At 46.6% G+C, this 15275-nt stretch overlaps 1 protein-coding gene across 2 annotated transcripts in view; it reads right to left on the bottom strand.

Annotated features, from left to right (window-relative positions):
* LOC141096455 (uncharacterized) overlaps positions 1–14075 on the bottom strand; it is a 51518-nt gene extending 37443 nt beyond the window's left edge. Inside the window, exons 1-2 of one of the 2 annotated variants that reach the window (XM_073583066.1) lie at positions 13726–14075; positions 3580–9849 (exon numbers count right to left, since the gene is read on the bottom strand). In XM_073583066.1, the coding sequence (XP_073439167.1) occupies positions 6172–8100 (1929 nt within the window). In that variant the 5' untranslated portion in view covers positions 8101–9849; positions 13726–14075 and the 3' untranslated portion in view covers positions 3580–6171. Of the gene's footprint in view, positions 1–3579; positions 9850–13725 lie in introns of those variants that run through there. The other variant, XR_012233689.1, reaches the window with a different exon arrangement.
* Positions 14076–15275: the final 1200 nt, after the last annotated feature.

The raw sequence follows: 15275 nt of genomic DNA, 5'->3' as shown, positions 1-15275 counted from the left end.
TCACGGAATACGTTCACTCTCGAGTTCTAGTGGTGGTGTCTGAAGAGACGTGGAGTATGGCCTCCGAAAAATGTTTTTCCAGTTTAAAGGAGCAAGTCTCCTATACTTGTAATGCACATACACTAAGTGTATAGGCTGAAAAAACATTGTCCCCTGGTGGGGACACCTCAACATAGAGTGTAAACATTTACGGAACGTGCATCATAAACACCCTTGAAAAAATTTCTAGTGGGTGTTGCTTCACAGGATAACAGCAAATAGCCAAAATCAGGAAGCGTATACCCATGTGTGATTGTGAAGAAGTGTATGGGAATATATCTCCCAAAAAAAGACACTGGATTTGAGGTTAAGTTTCACTGTTATCATGCACTGGTGTACAGAAGTCTGGCTTAATCCAGCCCTTGTTCATTTTTATAAGAGTCTGCCTGTCAGTATTTTTAGTTGACAGGCAGTTGCGTTTGTCAGTTAAAACGCTAGCGGCAGGACAGGCCAGGACCTCCAAGGCGTATAGAGCCAGTTCATGCAACGTATCCAGCTTTTAGACCCAATAATTAAAAGGCACAGAGGAATAGTGGAGGACATTGGTACAGTCAGCAAAGTATTCCCTCACCATCATCCAAAACTTTCCACGCCTTGTGAGAGTACCCCGCGCCTCAGGGCCACTACGATGGGAGGGTCTGAGAAAACTGTCCCAAAACTTTGCCATTGTTCTCCTGCCTCTGCTGAATTGGAGTTGTCTCTGAGTAAAACAAACTGTGCTCAGAGATACCTGTGAAGCGGGCAGCAGCAGAAAAGGTGCGTGCTTCAGACCAGCAGGACCTAAAGCACGTGACTGCCGGGGGCATGGCCTAAACCTCAGAGAGCTAGGAGCTGCAGCAAAACTCCTAGCAGGGTAACTACGGGACAAAGTTACCAAGGGGCATAGACAGGGACGAAAACAGATCAAGCCGGGGTCAAAGCACGAGACAGCACGACAAAACCAGAGGATTAGACAGGAAGGATAGTCAAGACGTAGCCAATGAGTCATACACGGAGATAGCTGCAAAGTACAATAGGGGCGAGCAGAGAGTAGTCAGGTCACAGGCAATGAGACATACACAGAGAGGGTAGCGCAGTACAGAATCAACAGGCAAACTCACAACGGGGAACAGAACCGGGTCAGAACCATATAAGCAAGCTATAAGACAACAAACAGGCACAGGCACACAGGGGTCAACACACTCAGCCAAAGGCAAAAGTATAACTGATGGGGATGGGAGTTTCTCAGGGGTATAAGAAGCTCTCCCTGAACCAAAGAGAGGCCACAATAATTAACCCCAGGCATGCAGGTCAAAGTCTGCACTGGGCTCCAGACATTAACCCCTGACGTGCAGGTCAAACCCTGCACTGGGATCATGACAGTACCCCCTCTCAACGGGGGGCCTCTGGACCCCCAGGCTTCCCCGGGTATTTTGCATGGAAAGCCCGAACCAGGCGATCTGCATGTACAGAGTAAGCAGGGACCCATGAGCGATCCTCTGGTCCATATCCCTTCCAGTGGACCAGGTACTGCAAGGAGCAGCGCACCCGCCGAGAGTCCACACTATGTCCGACCTCATACTCCAATTGACCCTCCACCCACACTGGAGAAACAACAGACTCGGAGTCCTCCTTGACAGACCCTACGGGTTTCAACAGAGATTTATGGAACACATTGGATATTTTTAAAGAGGCGGGGAGACGCAACCTATATGCCACTAGGTTGACTTTCTCCATAATCTCGTACAGACCAATGAACTTTGGTCCCAATTTAGCTGATGGTACCTTTAAGTTGATGTTACGTGTGGAAAGCCAAACCTTCTCTCCCACCTGAAACATGTCTCCCGGGGCTCTCTTTTTGTCAGCAAAATATTTGTACCTCCCCTGGGCCCGAGAGATATTACGCTGGACCTCAGCCCAGAGGTTTTATAACTGTTGAATGGACCCCTCTGCCCATGGACAACCGGAATCCACCCGTGAAAACTCCCCAAAATGAGGATTAAACCAATAATTAATCAGGAATGGGGACCTGTTGGTGGACTGACTCACCCGCTTGTTAAAAGCGAATTCCGCCAACGGTAACGCATCACACCAATCCTCCTGTCTGGCGGAGGTCAGACACCTGAGAATTTGTTCCAGGGATTGATTGGTGCGTTCCGTCTGACCATTACTCTCCAGGTGATATGCCGACGTGAAGGAGAGTGAGATGCCCAATTTCATACAGAATGCCCTCCAAAATTTGGCCACAAACTGCACACCTCTGTCAGACACAACATTCAGGGGTACCCCATGCAATCGGACCACATGCTGCACAAACAACCTTGACAATGTTTCTGCTGAGAGTAATGCTGCCAAGGGAATGAAGTGGGCCTGTTTCGAAAACCTATCCACCACAATCCAGATCACGGTATTGCCCCTGGAAGGTGGAAGGCCGGTAATAAAGTCCATGGAGAGATGAGTCCATGGCCTATCAGGAACCGGTAAAGGTATGAGTTCCCCAGCCGACCGTTTATACACTACAAGCAGAAATAAATTTCTTGGGGCGTGGCTATGTAGTGAGCGAGAGAGGACGCTTGATGGGAGATCTCCTCAGAATCTTGTATTATCCTGGACTCTGGACCCTTTCTTCTCGGTTTGTTTGGAGCTACCTGGGCCCCTCTGGACAGCGGGACCCTCCCTGGACCCTCACAGGAGGACGTGAGCAGGTTTTTTTTTTATAAACGGGGAGACTGGAGCGGGTGGTTGCATCTTCACGAAGCGGCGGCCATCTTGGACACGCGGCTCTGCTGCTGAGAGCCGCGGCGTCATTCATACCGCTGCATCGCTGCTCAGGCAGTGAAGACATCAGCTGGCAGAACAGGGGAGACACGCGGTGAGTGCCCTGAAAGATTGGGCCTTGCGTGCTCTTTTCCCTCCGTCATTTAATCGCTGCACCGGCCGGCGCTATCACTGTGGGAGGCTCTGCACACCCTCCCCCCACTGCTGCTGTCTCTGTGGAGACCCTCTCCCTCCCCTGGCCGCAAGGAACTTTATTTATACAGTACTGTTCTGTCCCCAAATGAGGCGTATGGAGGTGTAGTTGATTGGGGCTGGGAGAGATTCCTACCTTCCGTTTCCTCAATGCAGAGCAGACAGGACCATTGTTGCTGTTTTGCGTCCGGAGAGATGATGCACACCAGATATTGTGAAGTCCAGACTTGTTTATTGGAAATCTGGACATACAGCGTATGATTGGTAATGCAGTACGTCTCCAGAAATGCAGATGTAACAATCCAGGTGATACAGCAAGATGTGTGCAGCAACGAAGTGTGTGGTCAAAAAACTGATGCCTTCCACAGCCTGGTAAGCATGTCTCTCCTGGGTGAAGATGAATCTAGTAATGGCCACCGGCAGGAAGAGAAGGAGTCACTGACCAGGAAGTTGAAGGCATGTAAAAAAATTAATAAGCTGCAGTCTGATATACAGAAAAATGACAGCAGGTGGCAGCAGACCAAATGCAAAACTGAACATAAAGAAAGGTAACATGACAACTATATAAGCATACAATCATAATCTTAGATGGGACAGCACACTCCCCGTCTGAAATTCTGTAAGGGATTTCACTATATAGTTTTTTTTTTTCTTTAAAGTTCAATAACCTAGAAAAGAAACATGAATATGCATGCAATAATAACAACTACAAAAACAAGGAAGATGACAGTCAGTTCCTGAGACAATCCAATGGTACCCATCTTCGGATCGGAGAAGCCGCACTAGGCCAAACTGTCTCCGACCCAACGGTAATCCAATGGACGAAATAGTAGGGCAGTGTTCTGTTCGTGATTCATCATACTGGAATGTCCATGGTAGAGAGTGGTTTGTGGCAGATATGCCAGTCGTGACAGTCTTTGTCTCCAAGTGAGTTGACATAAGATCTCACAATGTGGACTAACCTTGATACAGTCTTAAGAAGTTTCATCCCATTGGAGAAGTATGTGAAGCGCTGGCAACCGAGGCTGGAGGTTGGTTTAATGTTCGCCGCCAATGCACTGACCTCGGAGTGGACTTCTGGATCGCCATCCGGATCCTGGATGCTAAAGACTTCCTGGACACATTCACTTCCCTTTTGTTCCAACAGAAACTTAGGACCTGAAAGCCAAGAAGAGTTAGCAAAGGACCTTATAGACATAGATCTAGTGGCATGGTCAGCTGGATTAAGTTCAGATGGGATATAGTGCCATTGTTTAGGCTTGGAAGACCTCCTTATTCTCTCAATGCGGTTACTGACATACTCGTAGAAGCGCCTTGTTTGGTTGTAGATGTAACCTAAGACAACCTTACTGTCAGTGTAGTATTGCACGTCATCTATGTTGGTGTCCAGCTCGTGCTGTATGAAGTCTGCGAGTTCTACTGCAAGCATGGTCGCACAGAGTTCAAGCCTGTGAATAGTGTGGTCAGGCTTGGGAGCCAACTTAGCCCTGCCGAAGACGAATCCAACGTGGTCTTGATTGTCGGGTCCCGTCACCTTCAGATAGGCAACTGCTGCAATGGCCTCCGTGGATGCATCCGAGAACACATGGAGTTCCTTCCCAGTGCTAGCAGCAAGTGAGTTTCTGGCGTAGCATCTCGGTATGTGGATCTCATCCAAGGCACACAAAGACTGCTTCCAGGTTTCCAATTTTGGTTCCTTCTCAGGAGGGAGTGGGGCATCCCAGTCGTTGACGGTTTCGGAAAGCTGTCTCAGAAGGGATTTACCTTGTATGGTAATTGGTGCTACGAACCCCAGTGTGTCGTATAAGCTATCCACCACTGACAGGACACCACATTTAGTGAATGGTTTGTCTGCACAGTTGATTTGGAAACTGAAGGTGTCAACTGACAGGTTCCACCTCAAGCCTAAGCTTCTCTGCACAGGCGGACAGTCTGGTCCCAGGTCTATGTCCTTGAATCCTGGTGCGTGGTCACTTGAATCAAAGGCTCTCATGACAGCCTGGCTGTTTGAAGCAATTTTGTGCAATCTAAGCTTAGCTTGGTACAGCATACCTTGGGTCCTCTTGAGTAGATCGATAGCCGCTTCTTCTGTGATTAGAGATTTTAGTCCATCATCTACATAGAAATCTTTCTCTACAAAGTCTCTGGCATCTGTTCCATATTCAGCCTCTCCTTCTTGTGCGGTCACCGCAGGCCATAGGTTGCCACTGCTGGGGAAGGGCTGTTCCCGAATACGTGCACCCTCATGCGATACTTCACCATCTCCTTGCTGGGGTCATTGTCCTTGTACCACAGGAACCTGAGGAAATTCCTGTGGTCCTCTCTGACTATGAAACAGTGGAACATCTGTTCAATGGTGATGGCGATGGGCTCTTTCCGGAACCTCATCAACACGCCTACTAGGTTGTTTGTAAGGTTACGACCCGTGAGGAGGACATCGTTGAGAGATACACCTTGATGTTTGGCGCTTGAATCAAAGACAACTCTAATTTGCTTAGGTTTCCGTGGGTGATATACTCTGAATGAGGGTAGGTACCAGCACTCCTCGTTTTCCTTTAAAGGAGGCACTGGCTCCGCATGGTTATTCCGGAATATCTTGCTCATGAAGGTGACAATGTGTTCTTTCATCTCTGTTTTGTTGCTTAGTGTGCGCTGGAGAGAGTTGAATCTGGACAAGGCTTGTTCACGAATGTCCGGGAGTCTTACCCTGATAGCTCGGAAGGGTAGGGGAAAAATCCAGTGATTAGTCTCGTCCTTAAGGAACTCAATGTCCATTATCCTGACAAATTCCTTGTCTTCCATTGACGGGGCTACATTGTTGTCATCCTTAGTTGTATGAAACACCGATCTTCCCAAGTCGTCTGCATAGGGAGAAGGAATGACATCAAGCAGCTGTACGGGATCTGGAGGCTTCTCTTTCACATCGTAGTGATGAGGGCATGGTTTGCAGAAAGTAGCTCGTCCATCTTTGCGTACATAAGTCTTAAAGGAATCGACTCTTGTTCGGTCCAAGCACACGTTTCCTATGATTACCCACCCCAAGTCGAGTCTCTGTGCGTAGGGGGCATAGTCAGGACCATTGCACTGTTGACGGACCTTATGTATCCTTAAATTGTCTCTGCCAAGCAGAAGTAGGATATCAGCATCCATAGTCCATAGGTGGGATAACACTGACTAGGTGCCTTAGGTGTGGTTGGTGGCTTCTGGGGTAGGGATCTCATCCCTTTGGTCGGGTATTTGATCGCATTCGATTAGTGTAGGTAAGGGTATTTCTACGCCTCCGTTGACAGGAGAAGCAATGAAACCTTGTGCCCTCCTGCCGCTATTCTCTACGCGGCCTGAGCAAGTATTCAGAGTATAGGGCATTGCTGGTCCCTTGATTCCAAAGGCTTCAAAGAACTTAGGTCCAGCTAGGGATCGATTGCTCTGATCGTCAATGATGGCATACATTTTTACTGCCTTCTCTGGTTGCCCTTCTGGATAAACTCTGATTAGAAATATCCTGGCACAGCATTTATCATTTTGGCTCTCCCCACATACCTCTGAGCATGAGCAGGAGACAGCCGTGGTAGAATTGGCGTTATTCTGTGGCTCCCCACCATGGCTTGTAGCCGGACTAGAGGTAACTGCGACTGCTGGATCGCTGGTGGCTGAGGTTGGATGCAAAGCTGATGGGTGTTTGTCACTATGACACTCTTCACACTTAATAGCAGATTTATAGTCCTTGGCCATGTGTTCTAATGAGGCGCAGCACTTGAAACATACCCCAAGTTCGCTGAGGATTTTCTTGCGCTCCTGCATGGTTTTGGACCTGAAGCCTCTACATTTGTTCAATGAGTGTGGTTTTTTGTGAATGGGACACTCACGATTGAAAGACTTATCTCTCGATGGAATAGTGTACTGTTTAAAGGCAGTTACTGCAGGTGGTGGCAGGTTAGTCTTTTTGACACTTATACTGCTCCTCAAGTCCTTGCGTCTATGTGAGACTCTTTCATACCTTGATGACGGTGTTGCTGGAGCTGTAGTGTTAGACTCCAGGAAGTCTAGGCTAGGGTCGCTCCTCATTTGGGCCTGATCAAACGGAGGAAAGGTGACATCATGTGACCTTTTGTACCTGGAAACGCATACTGCCCACTTCTCTTGCAGACTATGCGGCAGCTTTGAGACGATTGGGTTCACCCCATGGGCAGTGTCCAGGTAGCATAATCCAGACAGACGAGGGTCTCCTTTTGCGAGTTCCAGTTCCATAAGCAGATCACTTAAGTCCAGAAGCTTGTGGGCATCCTTAAGGTTGATCCTTGGAACGTTCTGCAGTCTCTTGAATAGGGACTTTTCTATGGCTTCAGCACTGCCATAGGTTCTTTCGAGTCTCAGCCAGGCAGCAGCGAGACCTGCTTCAGCTTGCCCCACGTAGACGGTCCGAAGACTTTTGATACGGTTTGTAGAGTCAGGACCCAACCATTTTACCATGAGGTCAAGCTCCCATTCTGCAGATAGATTGAGGTCAGCAATGGTGGCCTTGAAGGTTGCTTTCCAGGCTCTGTAATTCTCCGCACAGTCGTCAAACTTTGAGAGGCTGGTGCTGATTAGATCTTTGCTCACCATAAACCTGGCTAACTCGGGCATATCCGATCCTTCACTCCTTGTTACCATGTTAGCTTGTGTTGCCTCTCGGGCGTATAAGCTGTGTGGCGTGGAAGGGTGAATTGTTCCCGGGTAGAATGATGTTGCTGCAGGGTTGAGCTGTGCTTTAACCTCTGGAGGTTTCGATGACTGCAGCTTGAACTGTGGAGATGGACTGGAGTGCATCTTGTGGTCGTCTTGTGATGATTGCTGCGCCTGAGGGGACACATTATGGAGTTGGTCTTGGGTCTCTGTAGCTGCTGTGGGTAACACTGGCACCGTAAGTTGGGCTGACTTGGACGTTTCCACATTGTTGGGTTGAACGTCGCTGGAGAAGGTGTGTGCTGCAGATATCTGCTTCTGCACATAATCACTGGTACGGACAGCTGGGTCCTCTTCTTCCAGTGCTGGTAGGCAAATCGGGTCGAGGTTTTGCTTCAATGCTTGCTCAAGTATTTTTACTTCGGCTAGCGCGATTTCTTCCTCCATTTCTGTTTGAAGAATCTTTGCCCGAGCCTCTGCTTCTGTTTGAAGGATCTTTGCTTGGGCCTCTGCTTCTGCTTTCGCTTTCTTGGCTTCTGCCTCTGCTTTCTTGCTTTCTGCCTCTACTTCTGCTTTCTTGGCTTCTGCCTCCGCCTCTGCTTTCTTGCTTTCTGCCTCTGCTTTCTTGGCTTCTACCTCTGCTTCTGCTTTCTTCTCTATGTAGGAGTGTCTTAATTTGGATCGCTCTGCGTTTAAACGGGCCTCTAGGATTCTGTCGCTGAGGGCTGAAGTTCTTGAGCAGGATGATTTGTATGACCGAGCAGAGTATCTGGATGAGCCTGACCTGTGGGATCTTGATTCTTGCAGATGAGCAATACGGAGCTCCGCTTTATCTTTGGCGTCTTGCACGGCGTCGTCCCTTTCTCTGTCTGTGGAATCCACATTGCTTAATTCTGATGAGGCTTCATCAATATTAGAGTCTTTTAGGAAGGCAATGTACCTTGCGGACAGTCTCTTTTATCTTCCGTGGGCCGTGTCTAGCCGTTTTATAGTGTCCTGTAGACTCGCTGCATCATTTTTGTGGCGTTGGATGCTTGACATGAGGGAGGTGACTCGTTCCCATAGGTCGTCCAGGTTGTCATTAAACTCATCCTTTGTACTGTGATAGTTTTTGATGACCTTTATGGTTGGTTTGACAGAGCGTCTTGGTCGTGAGTCTTGGTCCGTGTCTGAAGCTGGCTCTGTTTCCCCCTCTTCATAATGGACAGTATCGGGTAGTATTTGCTCTGTTTCAGCAGTGGGAGACTGTGCAGGGTCTTTTTCAGCCATTTTGATTTAAGGTGCACTGTCTCTTTAACCCCTTACCTACAATTGACGTAATATTCCGTCCATGTGACCATGGACCTAATTACCATGGACGGAATATTACGTCATCGCGATCAACGGCGCCCACGTGGTGAGCGCCGCTGATCGCGGCCGAGTGTCAGCTAATTATCATAGCTGACACCCGGCACAATGTGTCAGGGGCGGTCACGGACCGCCCCCGACACGTTAACCCCTTGCACACCGCGATCAAACGCGATCGCGGTGTACCGGGGGTTAAAGGGAAGCATCGGCAGGGAGGGGGCTCCCTCCGTGCTTCCCTGAGCCCCCCACGGCAGCGCAATGTGCAGCGCTGCTGTGGGGGGCTCTTTCCCTACAGGCCCCCGGATCCAAGATGGCGACGGGGGCCTGCAGGGAGCTGACTTCCTCACTGCCTGCAAAGCGCAGGCATGAGGAAGTCTGCAGCAGTGCCTGTGACAGATTGCTGATCTGTCACAGTGATCTGTGATGTGACAGATCAGCGATCTGTCACAGGACAGTGATGTCCCACCTGGGACAAGGTAATAAAGTAAAAAAAAAAAAAAAAAAAAGTGTTAAAAATAATTTAAAAAAAAATCGCTAAATAAATTAGTAAAAAAAAAAAAAATATTCCCCAATAAATCCATTTTTTCAAAATAAAAAAAACCAAAAACAATAAAAGTACACATATTTGGTATCACCGCGTCCGTAATGACCTGCCCTATAAAACTGTCCCATTAGTTAACCCCTTTAGCGAACCCCTTAAAAAATAAAAATAAAAAACGAAGCAAAAAATAATGATTTATTATCATACCACCGAACAAAAAGTGCAATAAAAAAACACATATAAATATGCATGGTACCGCTGAAAACGTCATCTTGTCCCGCAAAAAACGAGCCGCCATACAGCATCATCTGCAAAAAAATAAAAAAGTTATAACTCGCAGAATAAAGCGATACAAAAATAATTATTTTTTATATAAAATTGTTTTCATTGCAAAAAACCGACAAAACATAAAAAAACGACCTAAATGAGGTATCGCTGTAACCGTACTGACCCAAAGAATAAAAACGCGTTATCAATTTTACCGCACGCGGAACGGTGTAAACGCACCCCCCTAAAGAAATTCATGAAACGCTGGTTTTTGTTCATTCTGCGTCCCATAAATCGGAATAAAAAGCGATCAAAAAATGTCACGTGCCCGAAAATGGTACCAATAAAAACGTCAACTCGTCCCGCAAAAAATAAGACCTCACATGACTCGGTGGGTCAAAATACGGAAAAATTATAGCTCACAATATGTGGTGATGCAAAAACTATTTTTACAATAAAAAGCGTCTTATAGCGTGCGACAGCCGCCAAACATAAAAACCGCCATAAATCGTAAATCAAACCCCCCGTTATCACCCCCTTAGTTAGGGAAAAATAATAAAACTAAAAGAAAATGTATTTATTTCCATTTTCCCGCTAGGGTTAGGGTTAGGGTAGGGTTAGGGTTAGGGCTAGGGTTAGGGTTAGGGTTAGGGTTAGGGCTAGGGTTAGGGCTAGGGTTAGGGTTAGGGCTAGGGTTAGGGCTAGGGTTAGGGCTAGGGCTCAGATTAGGGTTAGGGGTGTGTTGAGGTTAGGGTTGGAGTTATAATTGGGGGTTTCCACTGTTTGGGCACATCAGGTGCTCTCCAAAGGCAACATGGCGTCTGATCTCAATTCCAGCCAATTCTGCGTTGAAAAAGTCAAATGGTGCTCCTTCCCTTCCAAGCTCGGCCATGTGCCCAAACAGTGTTTTACCCCCACATGTAGGGTATCAGCCTACTCAGGACAAATTACAAAACAACTTTTGGGGTCCAATTTCTCCTGTTACCCTTAGGAAAATAAAAAATTGGGGGCAAAAATATAATTTTGCGGAAAAAAATGTTTTTTTTATTTTCATGCCCAGGCGTTATAAACTTCTGTGAAGCACTTGGGGGTTCAAAGTGCTCTCCACACATCTAGATGAGCTCCGTGGGGGGTCTAGATTCCAAAATGGGGTCACTTGTGGGGAGTTTCAATAGTTTAGGTACATCAGGGGCTCTCCAAACGCACATGACACCCGCATACCAATCCATCAAAGTCTGCATTCCAAAACGTCACTACTTCCCTTCCGAGCCCCGACGTGTGCCCATACAGTAGTTTTCTCCCACATATGAAGTATCAGCGTACTCAGGACAAATTGGACAACAACTTTTGGGGTCCAATTTCTCCTGTTACCCTTGGGAAAATAAAAAAAATGGGGACTAAAAGATGATGTTTGTTGAAAAAATACGATATTTTTATTTTCACGCCCGGTCGTTATAAACTTCTGTGAAGCACTGGGGGGTTCAAAGTGCTCACCACACATCTAGATAAGTTCATTAGGGGGTCTAGTTTCCAAAATGGGGTCACTTGTGGGGGGTTTCCACTGTTTAGGTACATCAGGGGCTCTCCAAACGCAACATGACACCCGCAGACCATTCCATCAAAGTCTGCATTCCAAAACGTCACTACTTCCCTTCCGAGCCCCGACGTGTGCCCATACAGTAGTTTTCTCCCACATATGAGGTATCAGCGTACTCAGGACAAATTGGACAACAACTTTTGGGGTCCAATTTCTCCTGTTACCCTTGGGAAAATAAAAAAAATGGGGACTAAAAGATGATGTTTGTTGAAAAAATACGATATTTTTATTTTCACGCCCGGTCGTTATAAACTTCTGTGAAGCACTGGGGGGTTCAAAGTGCTCACCACACATCTAGATAAGTTCATTAGGGGGTCTAGTTTCCAAAATGGGGTCACTTGTGGGGGGTTTCCACTGTTTAGGTACATCAGGGGCTCTCCAAACGCAACATGACACCCGCAGACCATTCCATCAAAGTCTGCATTCCAAAACGTCACTACTTCCCTTCCGAGCCCCGACGTGTGCCCATACAGTAGTTTTCTCCCACATATGAGGTATCAGCGTACTCAGGACAAATTGGACAACAACTTTTGGGGTCCAATTTCTCCTGTTACCCTTGGGAAAATAAAAAAATGGGGACTAAAAGATCATGTTTGTGGAAAAAATACGATTTTTTTATTTTCACGCCCGGACGTTATAAACTTCAGTGAAGCACTGGGGGGTTCAAAGTGCTCACCACACATCTAGATAAGTTCCTTGGGGGGTCTAGTTTCCAAAATGGTGTCATTTGTGGGGGGTTTCTACTGTTTTGGTACATCAGGGGCTTTCCTAACGCGACATGGTGTCCGATCTCAATTCCAGCCAAAAACGTCAAATGGCGCTGTTTCCCTTCCGAGCTCTGCTATGCGCCCAAATAGTCATTTACACCCACATATGGGGTATCAGCGTACTCAGGACAAATTGCACAATAACTTTTAGGGTCCTGTTACCCTTGGAAAAATAAAAATTGGGGGTGAAAAGATCATTTTTGTGTAAAAAATATGATTTTTTAATTGTACAGCTGTACGTTATAAACTTCTGTGAAGCCCTTGTGGGTTCAAAGTTCTCACCACATATCTAGATAAGTTCCTTGGGGGGTCTAGTTTCCAAAATGGGGTCACTTGGGGGGGCTTCCACTGTTTAGGTACATCAGGGGCTCGCCAAACATGACATGGCGTCCGATCTGAATTCCAGCCAATTTTGCACTGAAAAAGTCAAACGGCGCTCCTTCCATTCTGAGCTCTGCCATGCGCCGAAACAGTGGTTCCCCCCCACATATCAGGTATCAGCGTACTCAGGACAAATTGCAAAATAACTTTTGCAGTCCAATTTCTCCTGTTACCCTTGGTAAAATAAAGAAAATTGAACCTGAAGTATTTTTTTTGTGAAAAAAAGTTAAATGTTCATTTTTTTTTTAATATTCAAAAAATTCCTGTGACGCACCTAAAGGGTTAATAAACTTCTTGAATGTGGTTTTAAGCACCTTAAGGGGTGCAGTTTTTAGAATGGTGTCACTTTTGGGTATTTTCTATCATATAGACCCCTCAAAGTGGCTTCAAATGTGAAGTGGTCCCTAAAAATAAAATGGTGTTGCAAAAATGAGAAATCGCTGGTCAATTTTTAACCCTTATAACTTCCTAACAAAAAAAAATTTTGGTTCCAAAATTGTGCTGATGTAAAGTAAACATGTGGGAAATGTTATGTATTAAGTTTTTTGTGTGCCGTATCGCTGTGATTTAAGGGCATAAAAATTCAAAGTTGGAAAATTGCAAAATTTTCAAAATTTTCGCCAAATTTCCGTTTTTTTCACAAATAAACGCAAGTTATTTGAATGCAATTTTACCACTATCATGAAGTACAATATGTCACGAGAAAACAATGTCAGAATCACCGGGATCCATGAAAGCGTTCCAGAGTTATGACCTCATAAAGGGACAGTGGTCAGAATTGTAAAAATTGGCCCGGTAGTTAACGTGCAAACCACCCTTGGTAGTGAAGGGGTTAAGAAACTGAACTTTTGAATTGGGGGCTGGAAATCGCAGTGCAGCTTAGTTAAGACGTCCTAATAAGATTCCCAATGTGTTTTTAGAGAATCGTGGGGTTTTGCAGTCCGACAATCTGCAGCAATGTTGTATAATATACAGAGAGTCTCTATGCACAATGCGGTCTGGGGTGACGCTGCAGAGTTTCTTAACAGAGCAGGGCTGCAGTATGTGAGCGGGCAGGCAGGTTAGGATATAAGGGTGATTTTTTGCCGGGCTTCAAGGCAGTTTTTTGACTGTTCTGTCCCCACATGAGGCGAATGGAGGTGTAGTTGATTGGGGCTGGGAGAAATTCCTACCTTCTGTTTCCTCAATGCAGAGCAGACAGGACCATTGTTGCTGTTTTGCGTCCGGAGAGATGATGCACACCAGATATTGTGAAGTCCAGACTTGTTTATTGGAAATCTGGACATACAGCATATGATTGGTAATGCAGTACTTCTCCAGAAATGCAGATGTAACAATCCAGGTGATACAGCAAGATGTGTGAGCAACGAAGTGTGTGGTCAAAAAACTGATGCCTTCCACAGCCTGGTAAGCGTGTCTCTCCCGGGTGAAGATGAATCTAGTAATGGCCACCGGCAGGAAGAGAAGGAGTCACTGACCAGGAAGTTGAAGGCATGTAATAAAATTAATAAGCTGCAGTCTGATATACAGAAAAAGGACAGCAGGTGGCAGCAGACCAAATGCAAAACTAAACATAAAGAAAGGTAGCATGACAACTGTATAAGCATACAATCATAATCTTAGATGGGACAGCACAAGTACGAGTCACTGTCCTCACAATTTCATGTGGCCCCCCATCTCTGTGGCCTGAGCTATAATTATTCATTAATAGTCCTGCTATGCTCACTGCCTGTGGTGGACATTTCCGGAGCATATACCTCCTGCTATTTCACTGGATCACGCTGCAGCTAACCATGAGTAGATTTAAGGGGTCAGGAGCGGCAGATAAACTAAAGGAGTATGCAAGACCCGTTCCCTCTTAAAGTTCATGACCTCTTAAGAATACTTCCTCTCAAGTTCAACGTAAAAATCGTCCTTCGGGGGGTGAGGAGGAGGCTGGGCAAGAGGAATTGACCCTTAAACAGGCGTCTGAGCAATTGATGCAGGCTATCTCCCTCACTAGAACATCTCTGACGGAGAAAATAGAGGATGTTTACATGGAGGTGGGGAGACTTCGTCAAGATATGCAGGCTATGAAAGGACGCATTACGGAGGTATCCCAGGTAGAGGACACCATTTCACCTATGGAAGCCAAATTAACGAAAGTGGCGGGATCCATGAATGCGTGGAAGCAGAAGGCGGATGACTTGGAGAACAGGATGCGTCGGAATAATATTCGCATCATTGGTCTGCCTGAGCGCTCGGAAGGTCAGCATCCTGAGCAGTTTCTGGAAGATTGGCTTAAGACCTCCCTGGGAGATGAATTCTCTCCAGTGTTCGCTGTTGAAAGAGCTCATAGGGTCCCTACAAAACCCCTGCCTTCGGGGGCCCCGCCTCGACCTCTCCTGGCACGCCTCCTCAGTTGTAAGGACAGAGATACCATTCTACGTCTTGCAAGACTAAAAAGTCCCATCAAGTTCAATAATGCTGTGATCTCCATTTTCCCGGACTTTTCCATGGAACTGCAGAAGCAGCGGGCACAATTCATCGAAGTCAAGAAACGGCTCAGGGAAAGGAATATTGTGTACTCAATGATATATCCGGCCCGGCTTCGGGTTGTCCACGGAGACGCCTCCGTGTTCTTCACGGATCCGGTGGAGGCGACTGAATGGCTGCGGTCCCATAGGGGATCCACTGCAAAAGAATCCTAATGTGACGGATGTTAATTCGGATCCTTTCAATC

Source organism: Dendrobates tinctorius, unplaced genomic scaffold, assembly GCF_039654945.1.
Source record: "Dendrobates tinctorius isolate UK_male_01 unplaced genomic scaffold, ASM3965494v1 ptg000075l, whole genome shotgun sequence".
Taxonomy (NCBI): domain Eukaryota; kingdom Metazoa; phylum Chordata; class Amphibia; order Anura; family Dendrobatidae; genus Dendrobates; species Dendrobates tinctorius.
This window is presented reverse-complemented; position numbering and strand designations above follow the sequence as displayed.